This window comes from Gambusia affinis, linkage group LG14 (genome assembly GCF_019740435.1).
Source record: "Gambusia affinis linkage group LG14, SWU_Gaff_1.0, whole genome shotgun sequence".
In the NCBI taxonomy this organism is placed as follows: Eukaryota; Metazoa; Chordata; class Actinopteri; order Cyprinodontiformes; family Poeciliidae; genus Gambusia; species Gambusia affinis.
This window is the reverse complement of record NC_057881.1, coordinates 15,077,268-15,102,325: the sequence shown is the minus strand read 5'-3', so window position 1 is coordinate 15,102,325 and position 25,058 is coordinate 15,077,268. Positions and strand designations below refer to the sequence as shown.

The window sequence follows — 25,058 nt, the reverse complement described above, 5'->3', positions numbered from 1 at the left end:
ACAAAGGAAGGAAATGTGGCATTTTTCAGAAACAACTGGTCTTTCTACAGTTTTTTTTAAATCAGATAAACTTAAAGAACTTTTCTAACCCAATGTGACTTTTAGAGGCACTTCAAATGAGGTACTTTAAAGTCACTCTAGGCAGTGACTTTATAAAGAGTGGATTATTTTCTTGTCAAAAAATAAATTTCTGCTGAGAACATGCCAAACAAATGATTTGCCACTTATTTGCAATGCCAACAAAGGATGCCTTTTACTGTTCCCAAAGATCCTTTATGCAAGAAAATTGGATGGGATTTGTGAAAGTAAATAGGTGAGGAGGGCACATTTCTTCTCACCCACCAAATGTATCCTGTCTATTCAAAACCCAGACAGTTCCAGCAGAGTCAAGAGGCAGAAAAATGTTTTCTTTTACCATGGGTTTTCACTTATGTTTTGTACAAACATCTGTGTATGTTCATTGCTGATTGTCCTGTATTAAATAATAAAATTGCCCAGTATGTTCCTTCTCCCTGTTAACCAGTGATAATTAGCCGTTGCTGTGATTAATTTTTCTCAGTGTCTGAGCCAAGTGAGCACCCAAATTGTTTGTTAATGTTTTAATTTCCTCGCCCTCTATTAATTGAGTAATACTAACTCGTAGAAATATTTTAGGGCATTATATGCTATGTGAAAAAAAATAATAATTTACACAATATGACAAATGGCGTACTAGGAAACATGTGCTGATGGATCAATTATTGTAGCATCATTAAATCTTCATGAGTAAAACAAAGACTGTTTCAAAAATTTTGACTTTCAGCTGCTTCCTTTCACTGCTACAACATTTTACACAATGACCTCAAATTGTTCATAATGTAACTTCTCCTAGTCACAGGAAGGTGGTTGCTTTCCTCTGTGCATCTAGACATCTACCTCAATGTTTTTTGGGGGTTTTTTCCAATTACAATTTGTGCAATAAGTGATCATTTACCACTATGGCTGTCACTGGGAAGGATGAAAGTCTTATGTTCATCTTAAACTTATCCACTCAAAAACAAAACTAATCTTTGCCTTATGAATTCACACAGGAACTGCTGGAGACTTTGCTGCCCTTGCTTTCATCTTGGGTGGACACTGTGTTATGCACTGATGCCCGAGTTTGGTGCTCTGGAAGTAAGATCACAATGCTTTGGCAACTTTTTGGCTTTTCTTTCATGCTTTTTAAATACATTTCTCAACTTTGGAAGTGGGAATGTACATATTGTTATCGTGAGTAATAAACCAAATCACTCCCAAAGCAAAGGAAAAGCTGTAAATATGTATATATATTATGTGTACCCTCTGAGTCATGGTTTTCATGACCTGGAACCCTAAAAACAAGTCTTTATCATGTTGTTGACTGTAGGACATCACAGCTGTTGGAGAAAAAATTCTAGTGTGTAGTAAACTTGACAGATCAAATTGTGATCAATACACCACATGTAAGAAAAAAGAAAACACTCACTTTTGCTCTAAGAGAATTGCATACAGTTATCTTTCCCTGGAAGGGAGAGGCAGTCCATTTAGCAAGCAATCAAGTAATCTGATGAAGTAAAATGAATGAGAATGGGCTGGAATGGTTAATCGCCTGTGGAAGCATTTTATCGCATAGGAACACATTTAAGTGCTATTCTGTCAGTGTAGCCTACTCTGGAGGAGGCTGTGAAATATCACAGTCTGCCAGGGTGTGAACTGACATGACTCTGTGCTCTTTATGGCAAAGAAACATAATTTCAGCCAACTAAGTCTTGCGTGACAGGCTTCAACGTTAGCAGGGAGAGAGTCCGACGTGGAGCAAACGTGGCAGACAAACATCAGCATGTGAAATTTTAATATTTAAGACCTTCATCCAGGTTGCGGTCTCGATTTCTACTTATATCAGCTGTCAGCTATAGTACAAACAACACGTACTCACATTTCCAGACTCTGTCGAGCCACGTGAGAAAAGAAAAAGAGTGACAGGCTCCATTTTTTTATTTTATTTTATTTTTTTTTGGAGCGGACAAGTGTAACATGTGCTGTGACTGCTCTCCTTTCTCACCATGGAAATGCTCCTTCTAATTAAATCCATCTGCATTCCACAGTGTCGCCATAATTATCGCACAAGATCTGCATTGTGCCATGGAGCTTTACAAAACCTGCCACAAAAAGCTGTAGTGTTGTGTAGAAGCTTGGAGCAAAATACAAACTAATGTACAGAGAAGGAGTGTTCTGTTTATTTCATATGCATCCAAAATATCCCATAATGTATTCAAAAAACAGTCAGTGATATAACATTTTGTGGAATTTTACCAATGAGATAATAAATTCCTTTAGATTTAAGGTGATTAAATAAAGCCTTACAACACGAACCCAAAATTGTAAGTGCTGTAATCTTTTAACTAATTATTTGCAAAACAACTGTAGGAATGTCAAACTTTGAGTTTGAGCAGGCACAATCTGAAGAAAACTCATTAAAATCTTCAATAATCATTGATTAAGACATCTGCAATTGATCACAAGAAGGCATATTACACAGAAATTGGCTCATTTTTCAAAGCATAGTTGAATACCTTTGGAAATTAACTCATGGACAAACTAATCGTTGCTTCTGGAGAGGCATTCAGGCCTTGTGGATAAAAAAAACAAACAGTTAAATAATCAGCAATAGATCTTTGCATGAAATAACACCTCCTGTTCATCATTGTGCATTGGAGCGCCTGGGCAAAAAAAAAAAAAAATCATCTGTGCTGTAAGTGGCAGCTGACTCATGAACATGGATTTATCCAATGATGTCAGTTAGAAATCAGAAGTCTGCTAATTTGCATCTTTACTCCAACTGTGAGATTAAATGGAAAAATTACGAGAGGTTCTTAACCAATACTTTTCCTGATTAACACTAGAATTACCAGAGAAGAGTCATTTGACATTTCTACCATTGGAGCCCAGAGGAGGTCAAAATCCCTAGTAATGCTAGTGTTAAAGTCAGCATTACTAATTGTTTGTAAAAATATGTGAATTGTTTTTACAATTCACATGTCAGACTGAGGGTGGCATTAGGTCTGCTGGTTGGACTTTTGCTTTCAGATTATTGCTCCACTGAATGTAGAAAAAAAAATAATAAATTCTGCTCGGCTAAGGCTCCTGGTGGGATCTAACTCAACTGGAAAAACAGAGGGGAGGACTGGAGGCAAAAGCGGAACAGTTCACCCTCCTTTGGTTCTGTTTTGGCTGTTTTTGCAGACATGGATTAGATGAGCTTGATCCTACAAGCTGAAGAGGGCTTTCAGCTCATGTCTCTGAGAATGGCCCCTTAAGTGTTTAGATAAATATCTTTTGTTCCCATTTCAACAGTGCTCAAATATTGGCTGTTTCAGACTTGGGGAAAAAAAAGGATGTTCAGAGCAATCCAATAAGACTGTTTTTTTCTGGTGACTTTAATGTATTTCAGTGGGAATTTTTTTATGAGACTAGTGCGTTTTTGTAAAGAGAAAGAAAGCAGTATATCGTTTTCACAATTTTTCTCAAATTAAAATGTGGCAGATATGTACTTAGCCCTCTGAATCAAGACTCCCTTTTCTGCTAAATGGGTACAGGTATTAAGTACAAGTAGAAACTGGAATTTTTGCCCCTTAGTAAAATAAATCTGTGGCTTTGCAAGTTTTGCCACAAACGTTTTATTTGGGAAACCTTGAGAGGGCTTTTCTGAAATGCTTTGATCTAAACCGTTCCAATGTAGTCATTCTTGCAAAAGTCAATTCACTATAACATAGACAACCAAGCATCAATCAACCATCAACCATCCATATAGATGCATCTTTAAACACTAAACGGCCAAAGTGTACATAAAAAAAAACTTATTAACAGATTCTCACATCTGAACTGTGGAACGTTGTGGCTCCACTAGAATCACTGCGGGCCTCTTCAGAATTTAACCCAGCTTTTCAACTCTTCATCTCCAAGCTGTCTGCTTTGTCTTTCTTGGCCTTTATGATGCTGTTTGTTCTGTTTTCTTCCACAGGACAGCTGGATTTTTACTGAGATGAATTAACGCAAAATTACACAGAAATCTAACAAGTGATCATTTATAGATTACATTTACCTCAGGGTAAGCAGTTTGAATAAAATGCACAGCATATTTTTCATATTTGTATTCATAAATCTACTTCAAACTATGCACAATTTTGATTCCGCTTAGCACTTAGTTGCTACTTCTTAAGTTAAAGTTTCATAAAAAAAATTTTTTTAAATGCCATTTGTGGTTCAGTAAGAACAAAGTGATGTTTTTGATGCTCTTAGCTTGACTTTTTATTAAGTGCACAGTAATATTCATCATATGCGGCATGTTTTTTTTCCCCCCCACAATTGTGTCTCCCTGCAGTGCTGAAGCAGATTTTTTAAGCTCTATCTTGCTCACCGAAAATAAAAAAAAACTGGGTTCTATTTAAATCCGCCAAATGGAAGAACATGTCATCCAGCAAAGACAGCAGCAGTATTGTTTCGACATAACTGCTCAAGAACAGTTAATTGTTGCTGATTTGATGACTGATGGAAGGCTCAATTCGCCGAACGATCCACACTAATCAGGCGTCAATCAGACCCGGTGCATAAGAAATGTAATTGTATCTCTGTATCTAGGCCTCACATGTTTTGTACTCTGTCTTCAGTCCCTCCTGAAAGTGAAAGTGTGTCATCTAGAGTATGCCGCCAACAGCTACAGCTCCTGAGCTGTTCTGGGTATTGGGGGATTACATAAACCAAACCGACAACAGTGTGGAAATGACTTCCAGTTGGTGTGCGTGTGTGCGTGTTCAGTTCCTCCTATGGTTCTCCAGCTCCCTGACAACTGAAGCCTAAGCATCTCCAATGACTCTCTCCACGGGGAGCCTTGTTTTGCATTACCATTAAAGACACATATGGGGTGTGTGTGAGACAGAAAGAGAGAGAGAGCCTGTAGTGCAGCATCTATTCACTGGAACAAAAACTACGCCTACAATCTGCGAGTAGACTGCGACAACATGCAGGGTTTCTGTGAATGCATTTGCAGGATTTTTCAACGCCATTTTTTTGCTGCATATTTTGCAAACTTGTGTATAAAAGATGAAGAGGAGAGTGTGCAAAAAAGGGAGAGTGGCATCACAGACCTCTGCAGTGCTTCTCATTTCTTCTAAGCAAGCAGCCGAGTGGTGCCGTGTAATGTGGGGATTTTTATTTATTTATTTATTTTATTTTTTTAGGGGGGGGGTGGCTTGTTTTGCATCAAAACATGTCATCCTGTACGAGAAAGAAGCCGGCTTGATGCATGCAGCGCTTTCAGTGGGGCACATATGTTCCTCGCTGCTATTTCTTCAAGCGAAAGACACAGCCTAGTAAAATAACCAAAAAGAATATATGCGTTTTATATCTTATACAAAATGCTGAAGAAACATGTCACACAATAAACAAAGCCCAGACAAATAAACAGCCAAAAATCTCCAGTGAGTAACCGAGACTGATTGCAGGCCTGACTGTCAGCTTCATAGGAAACCGAGAAGCTTGGCTCTGGCACAACGTTTCACCATCTCATTCAGCAGCTGGTGACCAATCCAATCAGATACGGTTGGAAAAACTTCGCTCTCCTTCCCTCATTATCCCCTGAGCATCTTGATTCACATCTCCGACAGTTTAATGTGGGTGAAATGAGTCTTTTTAAATCATTGTGGATGCAGATGAGTCACTGTTAAATTGACAATTCTGACAAACACAGAAATAAAAAAAAAATAAAATATATATATATATATATATATATATATATTTAGTAGGGCTTGGCTTCCTGTGTTTCAAATGTCCAAACACAGAAAAAAAAAATCTACATTTTGTGTAGAGGTCTAAAATAAATTTCTAGTAGCAGTAGCATAGTCTCGACTGACTGTCACATTATTGATTCCTACCCATAAATAAAAAGTGCCTTTCAGTTTATTACTCTGTACGTACTTTCATGACCTAGCCATCACAAAATTTTGAAACACATCCTGTTCTTATTCGTTTTCTGTTTTGCCAGTTGAGTCTTACAACAGTCTTATTAACATTAGATTAAGACTTCCTGATTGAACTGAAATGCCTTTAAATGTCCGAATCTTATATTTGGTGTAGTCATATAACATTTCCCAATAGTTAACTATGAGTAGAATATAGAAAACTGTTTTAAATTGTCTCTCGCTAAAACAAACAGACGCAGCAGAAACACCCGTAACATACTTGTAGCACGTACTCTTGTCTTTGTTATTTTGATGGACTTTTCATTGTATTATTTTCACGTTCCAGGAAACCAGAAACAATGGCTTGATGCTAAGATAAAAAAATTTAATCTTCAATTCAATTTACATATGTATGGTGCTATTAATATTTGTAGCATTTGTCTGCTTAAATTGATTTATTTTTCTCGCCCACAACATGTACTCAGATTTAAGGTTGATTTTTTTTTTTCTAAAATTATCAGTGTGAGTTTATGTTACTGTGATAAAATTTATTTTTGAGGAATTTTATACCTTCACGGTTGTCAGCAATAACATAAAAATAAAAAAAAAAACATCTCCCACTGGAAGTTATTTTCATTACAAATAGGAACCTCTGCATTATTGTGAAACAGAGCATGGTCTAGTACGACAACATTATAACATTGCTCCAACAAGTCCTGGAATATGTTGACAACACAGGTTTGGCTGCTATGCAAAAGAAATACGATACAACATCATGGATATATAACCTTGAACTGGCGAAGCGGTGCAGCTGAAACCTGTAGCACATCAAATCAGCACCCAAAATAACACTCAAAATGGTTTCAAAACAGATGGCAACACAGGTACAATAAATAACTTTTTTTTTCCCCCATATATGTGATAAATCAATTAAAGGAGCAGTTTGAGTATTTTCTGGTAAATCAGCTCTATTACTGAGAAAGCCAAGAGAACAGAAAATACCAAAGACTGCTCAATTACTTTTGGTGCGTCTTATTTAAAAAAAACAAACAAAAGAAAAACTGTCAATAAAAATTTCCATTGATAAACTACAGTAAGATGATCTATTTCAATAGAATAGGCTAATCAGACATCATGCTAGAAATGAAGCTTAAAAACTGAAACGGTAGGGTCATATTATTAAACTTGATCACCTCACTTTGGCTGTTTTATTATCACACATCATACAATTGTGACAAAAAACATTTCTTGCTTCCTACTATGAATGATACTGTCCCCACCGGTCATTTGGTCCACTTCACTTAGCACTTAGCAGTGTACTACTTATAATCCTAACAAAAAGCCTTCTTATGGACTACAGGGAACTGAAGCCCAGTAATTACATCCATATTTCAATAAGCTTGGTGCTTATTTTGTGCTTCCCTCCAGTCCAACACAGCTATCGCAGTTCATTCTTCCAATGCTCTGCACAGTGCAATAAAACTCTTAAGCGTAAGTGCATGGTAGCAAATATCTGACGCTGCGTTGGCCGAACCGTACAGATGTTATCAACTTCCTGTAACAGCAGCACACGTGCTTCTTCATTTTTATTTTTTTATTTCATTTTCGCGAGAACGAATGGCTGCTAGTCCAGCTCAATTCCCAGCGTTAGTGTTTTGAAAACGCTGCCATTTAGAGTCTTGTAAGCAAACACTCTGAATCAATATCGACAATCTTTTCCAGCATGATGGTCTCTTACCATTAGTTTCTAACAGCAGTCGTTTGAGGCTGACGGTGAAAGAGCTTGTGAAGGTTAATGGTATGGAAGAGGTCACAGATTGCTTCATTCACTCAGCTCTATTATCCAAAATGTACTCCTGATTTTGTTTTCTTTTTTCCCCCTCCAGAATGTGTATATACAGGTGCAAAATATAAAGTCCTGTGACATACAGAGGAGGGGAAAAATGTGATAAAGAATTGGGAGCAGCCCAGAAAATCAATCAGGAAGCCATCTGGCATGGCGGCACTCTGGAGACACCAACAACTGTCTACTCCTCTGCTGTTTCCCTCCGCATGGCCTGAGGGAGACCCACACAAGTAAGGAAGTCTATTCTGACAGATGAATGCTGAAGCGGCGTCAGTATTCACATCAGTATGACCCGCCAGAGTAAAAATGCGCTAGCAAAGGAAGAACCCCATGCCTGTGCAAACGTTTAGAGTGCAGCCAATTTCTTTTCTTGCGATCTTAGCGATACTAATTTATCTCACTTAAAGGCATTTTCCTCCGCTGCTATTAAATTATGTTACATAAACTTGTATTTTATTTATAAAAAGGCACACATGGGTGAGTTAGAACACTGCTACTCTAATTTCAGTGCAGAACAATGTTGGTCTGCAGCCATCACCAGATGACTTAACTCTTGTTACGGCAAATCTGACGAGAAGCTTTAAAGAAACTCTTCATGAACGCAACAGTGAAAGAATATATTCGCAGCCTAGATAGCTGTATACATTATTTCAGCCACTAAATGGGAATTTACGGTTTCACTCAGAAGTTCACAAGCAGTCATGGAATTCATTTGAAGCTGCTTAAAATGTTTCCCGTCAGGCTATGACGGTTATACGATTCAAAATAGAGCTTATAAAAACACAAACTGGCTGGACAAGTTAGAATTTTATTGTGGATTTTTTGCAAATCCACTCCAGGACACAATATGGATACATTCAGGTCAAAAGGTCGGCAGCAACTTTAAGTTTATTGTTTGCAGTGCTTTTCTCAGAAACCAGTAGGAGTTCTATGGATTTTGGCATTTCTTTATCTTAAGATCAGACTTTGCTTAGAGCTTTGAGTTTAGGGTTGACAAGATGTGCACAGCTTCAGTGCAAAAGTAGCAAATACTGTAATACTGCTATTAGAGTCAGAAGACGTTGCACAGGAGAAAGCAAAGTCCAAAAAAAGGCCTTCATGAACCTGTCAAATGTGCCATTCTTTACATAAGAATCATGCTCGTCTCTTGCAAAGTATACTGGTGATTTCTGTGGGAATTGCATCTTGTTACCAAAGTAACAAGATGCAATAATACCGTACACACATAACAAGATACACACATGATAGTGTGTAGGTTTAAATATATTACAACCCACAAATACCTACACAAATGTTCTTGTTGACAACTCTAAATTAATATGTCTTGGTGATTTTTTTTTTTTAATTGGTTGGCTTCCTTGCACGTAGCTGGTTTTAAATCATAGTTCTTTTGTTTTTTTACAAGATTGAATTCAAGCAGCTTAATGTTTATTCTTTTTATTCATTCTAAAACCAGGTTTGATACCAGTTTGGGATTATTATGATACTGGAACACCCTACCATCTGATCATCTGACCCAAGCTCCCCCCCTGTGATGAACTGAAAATGGCTGGGATTGTTCTGGATTAACCCAGGAATCTCCAAGACTCCAGCCAGTCATGACTTGGAAGATGGTAAAATTAATCTTCTGGCTAAATGGAAATTCACAGCAGCCTAAATGGACAAAGCAAAAATGAGAAGAAAGTTTAGAGAAGTAAAATCAGATCAAACCTAAATACACTGAAATTAATGGCAAAAATGGTGGCAGCACTAAGAGCTGTTCTGTGTGAACTCCTGCTTTCCTTTGCTGTTTTGTCTTTTTCTTTGGCTCCAGGTACCACAACACATTTCAGTACTGCGTTATTGGGCCGATGACAAATATATAAATCTAACATCTAACTTTTCCAACAGGAAAAGATCCTTAACACACATCAAAACTGGTTTGAGAGGGGATCAAACATGTGACTGTTGCGCTTCTTCCACGGCCTCGAACTCAACCGTTTTGAAAATTTATAAACTATGATTAAAAGCCGAGTTCATGCCAGGAAACCAAGCAACTTAAATGAGCTCCGTCATTTTTAATGAAAGAAGTGGTCCAACACCAGAGTTGTGCCAGAAGCTCATCGGGGGCAACAAAGAATTACAATGTTTGTCTGCAACCTGCTAAGGAACATTTACTCACATATTAATTGAGGAGAATGTATAAATCTGAGGAATAGGGAATATCCAAAATAAATTCAAAGTCTGACTCCTGTGTTTTCAAATCGGTGAAGCTGCAGGTCACATCACAGTCAACCCTGGTGAAGCAACAGTTTTAATAAAAGGATAATTAGCATTCCACGTGAATGATGAGTGTATGAAAACTTTTGAGTGGGACTGTTCAAAATTGACCCATGACATTTGACTTCACTGGAAAGGTGAAATCGAAGCATAGTAACAGTGTGGTTTCCCATGTTTTCAGTAGTAATGCGTTATGGTTAGGTACCAGCATAACACCTGCGATCTATGACTTTGCTTTCAAGTTTCTGCTATAATGAAGCATCAAGCAGTCAACCTTTTCAAAAGGTTCCTATTAAAACACTCGATCATTTGTCCTCACTGGCACATGATGAAGCGAGGACACACTGACAGAAAGGATCAAACACAGAGAGGAGCGTTAGCCCCCTCTACAGGAGAAAATCTAAATATCAAGAAAGAAGCTCGGATGATGTTATCAAAAAAAATATCAGCCAGCCACACAAAAAGCTCTTTTGGCAGATTCATAAATGCGTGATTTCCGTCAGATTGATGCGCAAGTTTCTGTGTCCTTATTTCTGTTTGCAAAGAGGAAAGAAAGTTGTAACAGTCTCTGCAACAGCAATGAAATGAATTGATGTTATTGTGATGATCTATATGTAATTTAGATAATCACTTAGTCTTAGACCAAGTCTGGCCCACTTTGAAAAATAGTCAGAATTCCTATCGTCTGTTTTGTGCACAAGATGCTTTAGAAAATATAAACTCTGCTGCAGTTGCATGGAAGGTGAGGATATTTGATTAGAAAGGGGGGTCAGAGAGGAATCCTCAGCTGGTGAGATGTTTCATGTATGCTAAGAGTTTACAGCTTCTCCTCAAAAAACCACTTTTGGCGAAGCATGTCAGAGCAGGGCTGCAGAGCCGGGGCTGGTGTCCCATCGTCGGTCTGGTCCACCGCTTCAATACACTTCTGGGTCTGGACATGGAACAGAGTCCCATCCTGGAAACCACCATTTGGGAAAAAGAAAAAAAAAACATTCAGTAAACAGGACACCCATTTATATCTACAACAAAAGATACCACAACACATTTCACTACTTTGTGGTTTGTAAATTACTCAATGCATTTCTGCAATGTGAACCTTTCTACTATGCGAAAAACATGGAACAACAACAGGGAACAAGACAAGTTGGACAAGTGAAATGCAAATCCAGCAACCTTTTCCTAGGATCAGTGTATCCCCCAATACTTTTCCACTTTCCAGCATCTTTCACTCTTCCTACATACATTTCATCTTTTCAGATCCATTTATGGCATGGCAGGCTGTCAGACACTGACATTCAGCACATGTTGAACAGCTGCCAGCAATGTGTGGTAAATACGCAGCTTGCAGTGCATAACTAAAAGGATAATGAGACAATTTAATTGTTCCTTCAGACACAGAAATCTGAAAAGTGGACATAGGTCTGCATTCAGCTCCTAGTGAGTCAATGTTGTACACATTGACCTTTTACTATAAACATTTGAAAATCTTTTCAGAGATATATTTCTGCCAGTTCTGTTCATCTAGAGATCTTTGTCTGATTGGACAGGGAGTTTCAAAGTTTTGTAATACATTTTTAAACTAATGTCGTTTTTCCACATGTCAAATGTTGCTGGCGTCCTCACATTAACAGATTTGTGTCCCTTTCTATTCAACTTGGAAGGAGGCAAAGTTGTGCCACAAACTTTTGGATTTCTAACTTTTGAGTTGTGTCACTCTCTGCCCATTTTCAGCTAATGGATTGGTTTTATAACATAGCCCTGCTTTAAATGTCACTATAACTTTCTCCTTGACTTTTCTGGCTTGTTTATTATGCTATTTATTCACCAATGTTCTAATAAACCTCTGAGGCCTTCACAAAATAGCTGACTTATACTGAGATTAAAATACACATAGGTGAACTATAATCACTAAACAGACTTTATATGTCATTATAAGAGTAAGAGGGCCTAACACCCTGAGGATACAAATAAAATTGATTGTAAAAACTATTTGAAAGCCATGCATCTCACCCTTTTCACTGTTTAATCATGCACTATTTTCTGCTGACTAATAAAATCCTAATAAAATACATGTCAGGTTGTAGTGTGACAAAATATGAATAAGTTTATGAAGTAAGAACTTATCTAGGCGGAGCAGACTGCTAACATTACTTGATAATCCCGAAACATAAAAAAAAAAAACCTTTACACATTTTTTTATTTATTTTTTTATTTTTTTTGTGAAAAGCTACAGACACACAAATTGGAAATAAATTTGGCGCCGAGATGATTTTGCAATACCTTTCGAAAGATAAATTTCTGGTCCATGGGAACAGGTCGTCCTCGTTTCTCGCACTGTAGGACAGTCAGGTAAGTGTTGATGCTGTCAGGCACAACACATCCAGCAGGATCTCTGGTGTTATAGCATATTTCCCCGTTGACCGAATATTCAAAAAACTGTTGGGAGAACCCATCACAGATGCAAGACACAAACAAAGAAGCAGTTAGAAATAAACACCGTGCAACAGAATTTGCCTGTGTGTGTTTGTGGAGATCAAGAACCACCATCACTGGTTACAGACAACGAATGTAAAACGGAGGTATGCAGGGCACTCCCAAAAGGCTGACAATCCAACAACTACAGAAGCCGTTTTCGACAGAAATGACATCAGCGCCTGTCCACAGAGGGGTGTTTCTGGCAGCACTGCTAAATCTCACAGAGCTTCCTGGTTTACTGACAACTGACAGAGGAAATAGAATTGAGAAATAGACAGTCTGCCTCTACGGATCAACACTGTGGATGTATTATAGAACCTGGAAAAGGTAAGTCCATTGTTAAAAAATTTAAGAAATGAGGGGGGAGTGACTGTTTCAAGGTTCAGAGGACAGAGAATGGTTAGAAGAAAAACGGTTACTAAACAAAGAGCTGGTGAGTAAATAGTTTGGAGATACAAGAACTAGAAACGTAAGAACTATGTTATCTTCTAAAACTAAGATTACAAAGCCATGATTTTAGTGGAAATACATCTTTAAGTGGTTACTAAAAGACAGGCTCTATAACTCTGTTCACTAGGCATAAGCAATTATGTCTCTATAAGGATTAAGATTAAACAACCGCATCTGTGCAGATGAACAGAATTATCATGGCTGACCTGAAGATTATGTTTGTGTTTGACATTTGTTTTCAAAAGAGAAATTAAAGAGAACACACCTCTTCATAAGATCAGTGTAATGGGAGTGTATCGCTGTCTGCAATTTTTCTAAATATGACACAAAATGTAAGTTAGCCTAGGGCCTTACCTGATTCTGACCCATGCCGTGACATGGATAGAGGATGACCCTATGACCTTCCAGCACTTGGTCATCCCCAGGATTATAGTCAAAACAGTAGTTGGTCTTTCCCCGACTCTTCAGCTAGCAAAAAAAAGTCACATAAAGGTATATTACAAAGATTCAAACACACAATTCAATATTTCTCTTATTACGATAAGCACAATTTTGCCAAAAAGTATTTGCTTTAATATGAATTTGAGTGGTAGTGTCCATGCATGGGTGAAAGATTTCCTTACTGATGGAGCAAAGAAAGTGATTGAAACATGCAGATTGACTAATTTTGAATATTTTTGGCCGTACAGTAGACTGTTCAGAAGCGTTCTAACCATTCCAAACATGCCCGGTCGATCATGTGGGACAAAAATGTCGGGGTAAACGTTATCCAGATACCACTTGAAGTTTTTACACCCCAGCCTCTCTCTCAGTTTCCTCCTCTCTGTCACATCTCCAAAGGCTTCCTAGGAAACAAAAAAAAACAAAAAACATAACAGTTCAGCTTTACTGACCTAATTAGAAACAATTTTGATAAATTCAGAGATCATGCTTCACTCACAGCTGCTGCGTCATAGCTTATCCCTGATGTGAAAGGGTGTACAACAGCACCCTCTGTAGTTGTTTCATAACTCTGCCCATTTTTTATATGCCAAACATTAATCACATCAAATATTTTACTACAGTAGTAAGACACTCCTAAATTCTAGGTAAAGAACAGAAGGATGTATCTGTGTGTTTAACGTGCAGACAGCGATCTCCTTATGTAAATATCTTTAACAAACAGGTATCACCAGTCTGATAAAGATTAGCTGATTATTACAAGAAAACAAACACTTGTCTTTTGCCAGTGAGCATATGCTCACCACACCTTCACTGCTGGAAGAAGAAGCTAGAAGCGCACTGCAGAATGACGGATGCTGGCCGTGTGCCCAAACACAGTTCTAATTGGCTCTTTATCAGTTTATCCGGTCATAAGACAGATTCCTAAAAGAGGTGGTCTTTTATCAAGTGCTAGCACCACTACAGACAAGGGAACAACAAGGGCTGGTGGAGCTGGAATCACTCAGTGTAAGAGTCATGTCTGAGGGGACGAGGGAGGGGGACAACAAGCAACGGTACTTTGACGATGTGCTTGATATTCTTATTTGTGTTGGAAAAGGAAACACTTTGATTTTTTATTTTTTTTTGTACCTTAGGCACAAACATAGATGCATCTTAATTTGGAGTTATATGTGATACACCAACACAAAGTAGAGCTAAGTTGTAAACTTCAAAGTGTATGCAAAAATTTACAAATAAAACTGTTGTAATCAGCTCCCCCGAGTAAATACTTTGTACTACCATCATTCACCGCAATTGTAGCAGAAAGTTAAAGTTGCAATCCTTTTGACAACTCTGACCACCTTGTCTGTCTCTGCTAAAAAATAAAAGATAAAAAATAATCCCCGCAGCATGATGCTGCAACCACCATGTTTCAAAGTGCCTGCAAGGCTTTAATACAAGAATGCAGCGTCTGTTTTTCTGCCAGAAGTCCCGATCTGAACCCTGATATTGGATCTGGGTCTTATTTGCTGCATTTTTAATGACTGGTAAAGCTACTAGGTTTTCAAGCACATGGCATTGTTTTTAATTTTAAAGCAGTATGAGGACTCGGGTACCGAGCTGGAGGAAATGAATGATGTAAAACCCAAAGTACTCAGGGATTTTTTTTTTTTTTTTATTATTATTCATGTAATTGTATTTAAAGCGATCACCTATTTAAAAAAAATATTTTGCAGAAAGAAATATATATTCTATTCTTTTGTGGTTTGAAAAAAAAAAAGCATAGCTGCATCTTAAACCAAAGTTACATCACATCGATTTATGCTTTAAATTACGACAATTTAATCACAGAAGGTTTAAAACATTAAAATGCACAAACCCAATGACTCCCTTCATGGTAAAAAGTAACGCAGCATTGCTTGCTTTGAGCAATATTCCCTTTCAGCAAGGTTTCCTCCTCTCAGGGAGATGAGCGCCACCTGATCTGTGCTTTGAGAGCTTCTCCTCTTAACTACACTGTCACACACTCCACACCCACACAGACACACACACACACACACACATTAAGACAAGGCACCCCACAGGTTAGCACTGATATCACCCTGTCAAGGACAGGTGGGTGACACCCGCTGGCACAGAGTGACACGGAAAAGGTGGTAATCACACACCGGAATGCCCCGGCACTCCTGTCACCTTGAGTGTGTGTCGCTCATGTATCCTGAGAGTCACTTAATCAGGGGGAGCTTTTTACACCACAGTGGGGAAGCGGCTGCGCTTGTACGTGTGTAGTTTGAGTGAAACATACAAGCAGGCATGGGTGTCATTAATGCCTCCGCATGTCGATGCAGTAAACAACTGGCAGAAAAAAATAAAAATACACAAGTATGCGACTTTCGGAAGTGAACAATTAATCCCATCTAAATGTGCCTCAATTCGTTTTTAAAGAGAGACATCGGCTCTGCTTGACACCCATCGAACACCCTCTTATGACTCGTGTGGACTCACCCGTCGACCATGGGGGTTGCGGTGGTAAAAGAGCTCCTTGTACTCATCCATCCACACCTCTGCTGCCCTCACGCTGTTTGCCAACGCTTTGCTCCGTGAGTAAGGGGCCTTTTTGGGGAACACATGACCCACGTGGGAGCATGGGTGGATCTCCAGGCTGCCCCCGCATTGCCAAATCTAAGAGAAGCGAGAACCGCAGCACCACGAGGATTTGGTTAGCCTCTCAGCTGTGAATCAATCAGGTTACACAAAGGGCAAACGTTGTGGAGGAGCTTGGAAACAAACAAACAAAAAAAAAAGGCTATTGTTGCCGCTACAGAGACATATTTTGGTTACTACTCTTTTGGGACGTTGTATTTACTCCAGCAAAGAAATGTTCAAATTCTTCACAGCAATCAAATCATTTAAGGTCTTCACTCTGTTTTCTCTTGTAGTGTCAATGCGGTCACTGTGGTTTGGAGAAGAATTTGTCACATGGTTTACAGTTAATTTAATCCAGCTCCAAATGTCTGTTCAGTGCTGCATTTTGTGAATCACTGCTATAAACAGTGCTAGCATTTTGCAAACTCTACAAGTACAAAGTAATAATTCAGCTGAGCACTATGTACTTGTATAATGTATGAGAACATGAAGATATACACTAGATTACTTCTTACTCTGAAAGAAAACTCCAGGTTTTCTCCTCCCCAAACCTCCATTCCTGTGTCGTATGTCCCCAGGTAATGGAAGTAGCTTTTGCTCACAGAAAACAGACCACCTGCCATAGTAGGAGATCTAAACAAACCAAAAACAACAACAACAAAAAACAAAGTTAATCTTGGTGCCACTATCCACCTCTTATTTACTAATTCATAAAAAAGTCATCAGAAGATATGGGTGGAATCGATACAATATCTTAAATAAAAACTTGTGATCTTCTTTTGCTCACAGAAGTTTTTTTGGGGAGGGTTTTTGTAACTAGTACCTGATGACATCAGTGGGCGAGTGACGGCGTTTCTGTTCGTATTCTGGGACCGGGTGCCAGGTAAAGACCAGCCGCCAGTCAAACCCACCAATCTGAGGTTCGCCGGGGTTGCCTAAATACTGGAAGGTGTTCCAGTCGATCACGTCAATGACGGGGCACACCACGGCTTTGGGCTCCTCTTTGATCCTGGAGAAAGGAGAGAAGAATGTCAAATGTCAAAAGAAATATATGTTCTATTTTTTTGTGGCAAAAAGAAAAATGTAAAACTTAATATTTGTGTTAACTTCCTGTACTGCAGTTGGTCAAAAGGCAGCAGAGTACTGAGCCCCGAAGTCTGAGTGAGCCTTGAAAAAGGTATTCAACCTTTCACATCAATTCCCCAGAATAAAATCTAGAGCTACCAGTTTTCTTTAGAAATCGCAAAATTATTAAACAGAGTCCATCTGTGTGTAGTTTAACTTCAGTACAAATACAGCTCTTCTGTGACGACATGAGAGGGGAATTGACATCATGAAGATGGAGGGACACAGCAGACACATCAGGAAAGAAGTTTGGCAGAAGTCTAGAGCAGGGGTTTTCAAAGTATGAAAGGGTGAGCCCCCCTTCACGGAGCTTAATGCCTGCTGCAGGGGGGGTGGAGTTCTAAAACTCCACCTTCAGCCCTGCTCTGGCCAAAACCAGTGATGTCATAGTCACTCCGAAAAAGTAACTTAGTTCAAATTCTTCACTACAATCAAATCATTGAAGGTCTTCACTCTGTTTTCTCTTCAAGTAGTAACTAACTGCAGGAAAGTAACTAACTGCAGGATTAAGTAACTTTTTAGTTACTTTCAGCAGCTGCTAACAACAACGCTCTGCCTCCTGTGAAAATCACATTGAGCTTTGTCAATACGTAATTGTAAGTTATTTTATAATGGTAACATCAACAATGTGTCTCCATTGATAAGGTTGAACTGAAGAGGAGATTGTATAAAAAAACCTGAGTAATTTGTGTGGTCCACTGTTGTCTGGAAAACTCTAAGAAGGATTTTAAAGCCCCCTCCCCCAGCCTCCAGATTCTGCGTTCCCCTGAGTTTGATGTCGCAGCACAGAGCTCCTCCTGCAGCCAAAAACAACCGTAACAAATTATAACGGTGCTAACTTGCCATTATAACTATTGCCAACTACGGACACGCTTATTCGTGGCTGTTTTCACGCTTATTGCGCTGTTTATATTGGTCTCGATGTTTGCAGTTTTCTGTAACTAGTACCTGAAGCTCAGTCGATGTCATTGAGAGGTAATAAATTGTTGACATTAACAAACGAGTAGAGGAAATACGATTAAATTACAAAAGAAGATAGTAACGCCTAAATACTGATTTTTGATAAGTAGGCTAACTGTAGTCTTTGATACCTGGATTTGAAATAGCAACGCGTTAGATTACTCGTTACTGAAAAAGTGGTCCGGCGTCAGTAACTTCCTGACATCAGTTGGCCAAAACATCCTCTGAAGGTTGAAAAAGGTATTCAACCTTTCACATCACGCCCAGAATAAAATCTAGAGCTACCATTTTTCCTAAATCCACAGATTAAACAGAGTCCATCTGTGTGTAGTACAACTTGAGTACAAATACAGCTCTTCTGTGACGACATTAGAGGGGAATTGACATCATGAAGATGGAGGGACACAGCAGACACATCAGGAAAGAAGTTTGGCAGAAGTCTAGAGCATAGTAAGGTTATCTTAAAAGACACCAACTATGGCAATGATGAAATCTGCAAAAACGTGTCCCTCCACCTAATCTGACCGACTGGACAAGCGGAGCATCCATCAGATAGAAAGCCAAGCGGCTTCTGTTGTTAGCATCTGCTGAGCAACATATACAGCAAGCATGCGAATGTCAAAATATTAGTGGTGAGACATGATTAAAATTTTTAATTGAGTTCATTTCAGGGTCAGTAATTAATTAACTGCAATTTAATGCATTTTAATCAAAAAGCACATATCTAAATCATTAACTAAATAAATAGGCATGTGAGCTCAACGATAGAGATACTTATTGATTTTGATCTGATACTCAGGTTACTCCACCATCAGATTGGTGCAAAGTGCTATTACACCGATTCAGCTCCCAAGTGTTTCAGGAAGCCTTTATCTGCTATATATATATATATATATATATATATATATATATATATATATATATATATATATATATATTATATATATATATATATATATATATATATATATATACATTCAGGGCGAGAGGCGGGGTTCACCCTGGACAGGTCGCCAGTCTGTCGCAGGGCAACACAGAGACATAAAGGACACACAACCACTCACACACACACTCACACCTAGGGGGAATTTAGAGAGACCAATTAACCTGGCAGAAAAAAAATTCTTCCTGAACAGGAGCATTTAATACTTATTATTACTTAGAAACTGTGGAATACTCATTATGTTTACAAATATAGAACATACTTAAAAAGTCCAGAGAATACTTATTTATACATATCTAGCAACCCTGAACAGGAGTATCTAGTTTATATGCTTTGGATCAACATCATTAGGTTATTTTTCTTCTTTTGCTCTCTCTTTTGGTTTATTATTTGAATTGCCTTGCAACTGAAAATGAGCTATACAACTAAAATTACCTTACCTTCCATGTATCTTCTTTAGAAATGTGGACGATGAAATTTGCGTTGGGGACATCTGTGCTTGCGTCATTTTAGGTTTAAGCAGCTTTGGTGAAAGGCTAACTCTTTTTTACATCTCGCACACATCAAGAGTCCTCTCCAGCATTCCATCAGATCAGTTTTAAAAGCAAAAATTAAACCCCAGTGGGCCAAGAGAAGCAGCGTACTTGTCCAGCCATAAATGCACCAATTTGTTTTTGTAATGTGACAAAATGAAAATGCTTTCAAGGTGTGGGAACACATCTGCGAGGCACTGCATAACTGTGCTTCTGAAAATATCGCTCTGATTTTCTTTGCTTCCTTCTTTACTATTTACTTGCATGGGGACACATGCACATGCATGTAAATACTGAAACACGTCAACATTTATAGCCTCAGCTTATTTGCGATGCAAGTCAACGCAATGCTTGGAGACAGCTGAACTTGAAAACATGATCTTTAAAGTCAACACTGGAGTGAAATACTCAAACTGAAGAGTGCTACAGTTTCCTGAAAAGCAATTTCTCACCTCTTGAGCAGCGGCTCGAGCCAGCCCTCGTGGCACTCACAGTGGCAATCCAGAAAAGTCAGCACGTCGCCCGTGGTGATGGATGCCCCTAGCAGCCGGGCCCGGACCAGCCCCTCCCTCTTCGTGGCCCGGATCAAACGCACCTTCTTCAACCCTGAGAGGTACTTCTCCAGGGGCTCCTTTAGGTGATCTTCAAGAAATTCAAATAAAAGTGAGCACTTAAAACCTTTAACACTGCAAATAGTTTGAGATCAGAATTTTAAGGCTGGAATAAAATCTTGACTGCTAAAGAGAATCTAGCAGCTGATCTCCAGCAGTCACTGGTGCAATAGACCTTCTTGCTGCAATTGTCTCTCAGTGAATCCTATTATCTGAGTATGTCTGTGAATATACACACAAATACTAATTACATTGGTGTGTAAAGGGCTACACACTACTTTAGTGTGTTTGGAAACACTAATGTTTTCCATGGCACATGTGTTGTTAAAGTTCTCTCTTTATAATTGTGATAAACTCATAGTATTATACGTTGCCTCTCTTTCATTAAATGGGAGAGTGGTGCAGAAACACAGTCTGTCCAAATTCTTAAAATATCTTCTATTACCACCAATTACTTCTAAGTCTGAGGCTTTCATTTGCCTTTGGTGGTTGAGAAATGCTGTAATCTGTGATCCCTCCCCAGGTGCTGTTGTTAAGTGTGTGATCCCCAGCCTTTCAGTTGCGAAACACAAACCTGCAGAAATATGTCTGTCTGTGTAAACGCCACGTCCTTTTAATATCTGATGACGTGGAAACTCGTGCATTATGGAAAAAAAGATGGAAAAAAAAGAATTTGCATTGCCGTACTATGTAATGTTTAACTTCACTATAATACTTAATGTGCTTGAGTGCGCCCTGTCCGTGTGAGTCCATATAAGAACCAATAACAAGCCTTCCGTCTCCTGTAACTGTCAATCAGCCGGCTTTTCAGTCCTGCTGCCTGTCCATCAAGCGTCCAATCGCCTACCTCTGTCACTGTAGTCATCCACCAGCACCACCTCTCTGAGGAGGATGTCAGGAGAAGTCTCCAGCACACTGTGGACCGTCCTCAGCAGTGTAGACCAGGCCTCATTGTAGAAAGCAATCACCACTGAGGTTGTAGGCAGAGACTTGTAGTCGTACTCGAGCTGTTTGCAACTGAAATGCACGATGGACACGATGGAATTTTTCTGCCATAACCCAAGAGCACACACTTTGAGTCTCAAAACAGGATTTCATGTCTTTTGTTCTCAAAACTTTTCAAACTTTTGCTTACATTTTCCTTTTGAAAGCAGGACGTCATGTCCTTCTTCTCAAAACTTCTCCTCCAGCTTACACTTAGTCTCTGCTCGGACTCTGCTCGCTTACGGAATATGAAACTGCCTTCTGGCACAGTCACCTGGCAACCTTTCAGCCGCTAGAATGAAAGTGTTGTACTGGGTGCATTCGTGTCCTTGTAGCGGGTGTGCCTGTGTGGCTACCGATTGTAGCAACCTGTGCCACTTACTGGATTTAGGGAGAAACAATGTCAGCTTTCTGCTCCATGTTATGCAAAACATCTGCCAGCAGTGTGCTACTGATCGCTAACAGCTACTGATCTTAGGCAGGATTTTGTTCACCCAACCAAAGACAACATAGTCACGACATGATATCTATCTATCGATTGATCGATCTACATATATTTTGCACTCACGAAAACAGACGAGAATTCTTCTTCAGTACATTTGCCCCACGCCGTTTGTATTTTTGATTTTTTGGGGAGGGGGAATTGTTCTCTCAGAAGCAGCCGGGCACTGACGCACACAAAAATGAACGTTACAAAGTTTCTTCTCCTAGAGCTACAACGTTACAACTGACCAAATGACACTACTTCCACTGCAAAACAATTCAGCTCAGATTCAGTAAAACTTCTGCGGCTGAACAAAAATAACTAGGCAAATAAAATATATTAAATAAATTAATGAAAGGGAGTTTTATCCATACCTTAAAAAAATAGTACTAGTTTAAATAATATATGTCTATATAGACAGACAGATAGACATCATGTCGTGACAATGTTGTCTTTGGTTTGGTGAACAAAATCCTGCCTAAGATCAGTAGCTGTTAGCGATCAGTAGCACACTGCTGGCAGATGTTTTGTGTTAGACACAAAGTCCTGCTTTCAAAATAAAAATGTAAGCAAAATATTATACGTTTTGAGAACAAAAGACCTGAAATCCTGCTGTCAGACTGAACCTGCGTGCTCTTGGATTATGACAGAAAAATTTCCCCATAGACGGAAGTTTAATTTGCGGACCTGAGAGGAATCTAGGCAGCTGTCGAATGTTGATGGTTTTTTTATCTATATAAAATGGGAACAATAAAAAAAAACAAAGAAGGTCTCTCTCTTTCTCTCTCTCTCTCTATATATATATATATAATGACTGCTTTTTCTGTTCATCAAATAATTTTTTAGTAGGCACTTGTGATTATATATAACATTGAGTAAAAATGTTAAAAACTTTCCCAATACTTTATGCCAATCTTAGCATTTAACATTTTGTTTTTCCATGTAAAACAGGAAAGCCATTATTCCTCCTCAGAAATACAATAACATACCGGATATTACTGTATAACTTCAATTAACATAAATTAATTTTAATGCTTGATGCATGCATTTATGTATGCTTTTTGTTGATATCTTTTAGCTTACTACGTACACAAATTTCCCTCCAGGATAAATAAATAATCTTTTTATCCACATAATAAAGTGCCACAATTGGGCTTCTTTAGACCCCATTATATTTTCAAAAATATTCCCAAAAATCAGCTTTTGCTTCCTTATCGGCCATAAGGAGCCGATAAGGGGGAAATACTTGTAGCTTTCTTTCATGCACTGGCTTTTTCTGAGCTTCATGCTCCTAGAGTAGGCATTGGTGCTTTTTATTAAAAGTACTTAAAAGTAGAATTTTGTATGATGAAACATTTTAGCTGTGTTAAAACCCAATATTTTAAAAACTAGATGCGTTCCGGCGATCTGCCCATACTGTCGGAGTATACTGAAAGTCAAATGACAGGTATCCATACTCATAAGATTCACTCTCAACTTTCTGAGTGATGAAAGTGCTCTGGGTGACACTTACAGTGGATTCCATCTTTCTGACAGACTGCGGTGCAGTGAGATCCTGTCACTGACATAGGTGTTAATCTGGTGTTTCTGGATGCTCTCCTCCTCTTTTATTTTCTCCTCCTTGTTCAAATTCAGTTTAACAGCTTTTCCCATTTCACCCAGGGCATTAAGATCCAGCGGGGGCTTCTCGTAAACGGGCCTCCTCAGCCGTTCATTCTCTTCCTCCCCGGAGACTTCACGTCGGTTTGCAGCACTGACGTTCCCGGATGGGTGTTTGAAAAATATTAGATACCCCAACAAAGTGACGCCAAAGAGGCAAAGAACTAACTTGTTTCGGCTCTTTCTTCCGCATGATGCCATCGTGTCGCTTCTTTGCGAGGAGTAAAGTTCGGTCGGGATTTCATGCCCCTTCAAACCTGTGGGACTCTGGTGGAGTTACTCTGCCAAACTAGAGGTTTCTTTCAAACTTCGTGTTTCCGCTTGAGTTTGCCCCGCATACTTCCACGGAAAGTTCAATGTTTTTGTGAATCTTCAGAGTCCCAGCTGATTGAGAGAGGAGCCTCCGTGTTGTTACTCATTTACCCGGAACATCAGTATATTTAACTTCACGGCCGATAAGATTATAGACACTCCTCCTGTTGGACTTCCTCCAACTGTTGTGCAGCACTAAGTGTGAAAGGATTAACACACACAGACTCGGGATTAGACCCGAGCAAATTATCTCCCTGGATTGAGTGTTAGCTGACAAACTGAGAAACGAAACAAATCCAGGTCAAATTAAATAAATAAATAAATAAAGGACAATAGTTGGCTTCGTTAGAAATAAGAAAATTAAAAGATGACATTAATCAAATGTACGCCCACTGTCTCGAATTCAATGTACGTGCGCGTCGAACCACTACTTTGTTTCTTGTGTCGTCTCCAAACATTTCATTCGAAGTTCAGGCTGTGTAAAGTTGGCTCAGCTAAATTTCCGGTTTGGGAATGAAAAAATAAAACGAGGTGCACTGCTTTTCAAAAGCAACTCCTTTCAGTTAAGTTAACATACTATTATTGAAATGAATTATAAATGTTTTTAAGTGTATGAGTTTAAGAAAAATCGGCTCAACATCATGCAATCTAAAGGCAATAATTCTAAAATTTTTGACAACGTCTATATACATAGTGCTTTAGCCTACTTTGAAACTGGAATATAAACTTGATTTTGTTTTTCTTTGGTTATGCAAAGATTCATAAAGATCCTTAAATATTATAAATTGTAAAGTTTAATAATATTGAAGGGATCCAATTAAAGTTAGCATTAGATGCTAACTCGTTTGTGTGACATCACAAACAAGAAATTTTGTTGGAATTTCTACATGGATTATTATCTTGAAAACTCTATGAATAACAAACACGGAAATTGCGTTGTCGTTTTTGTTTTTATTACACAATATTCCAAAGATAACTTATGCAATTTCCATTATTAAAAAAGAGCGCTTTTAATTTGAAGGACATCGTCTCACTAACGGCGGTAGACTTTAACGTGGAACAGATGAGGAACTTTGGGGTTACTGCAAGTCAATCAAGTAAATCTTTTAGACATGTTCCAACAGTCAAACGCCATAAAATCTTTTATTACGGATGAAATGATTCTGTCTCCTCATCTGATCATATATACACATTGCTGCTGCTGCCGCTGCTGCTGCCGCTGCTTACATAACAATAGCACATAAGACTGGCGACAGTCACACAAAATGAAATTAATGACTTCAGATCTCGCCTCTCTGTATCGGTGGAACAGATACAGATACAGATGTATCTGTTCCACTTATTATTTTGTAACATTTGACCATATTTTGGCATTAAATCTTGTTCTTACA

At 38.7% G+C, this 25,058-nt stretch overlaps 1 protein-coding gene across 1 annotated transcript; it reads right to left on the bottom strand.

Moving 5' to 3' along the window:
• Nucleotides 1–6,484: 6,484 nt before the first annotated feature.
• galnt12 (UDP-N-acetyl-alpha-D-galactosamine:polypeptide N-acetylgalactosaminyltransferase 12) lies at nt 6,485–24,143 on the bottom strand. The gene is made up of 10 exons (XM_044138687.1): nt 23,210–24,143; nt 21,076–21,245; nt 20,070–20,259; nt 16,880–17,065; nt 16,572–16,689; nt 15,916–16,092; nt 13,701–13,832; nt 13,342–13,455; nt 12,343–12,498; nt 6,485–11,017 (listed from the first exon to the last, which is right to left on the bottom strand). Exons 1-10 carry the CDS (start codon nt 23,554–23,556, stop codon nt 10,880–10,882), a joined length of 1,728 nt encoding a protein of 575 aa, XP_043994622.1. The 5' UTR covers nt 23,557–24,143; the 3' UTR covers nt 6,485–10,879.
• Between the last annotated feature and the right edge of the window lie 915 nt (nt 24,144–25,058).

Coding starts and splice junctions, on each gene's coding strand:
- galnt12 (XM_044138687.1), bottom strand. CDS start 23,556: ATGGCATCATGCGGAAGAAAGAGCCGAAACAAGTTAGTTCTTTGCCTC. Junction 16,093..16,571: donor ACCTGGAGTTTTCTTTCAGA/GTAAGAAGTAAT, acceptor CGCTTCTCTTAG/ATTTGGCAATGCGGGGGCAG. Junction 13,833..15,915: donor GCAACCCCCATGGTCGACGG/GTGAGTCCACAC, acceptor TTTGTTTCCTAG/GAAGCCTTTGGAGATGTGAC.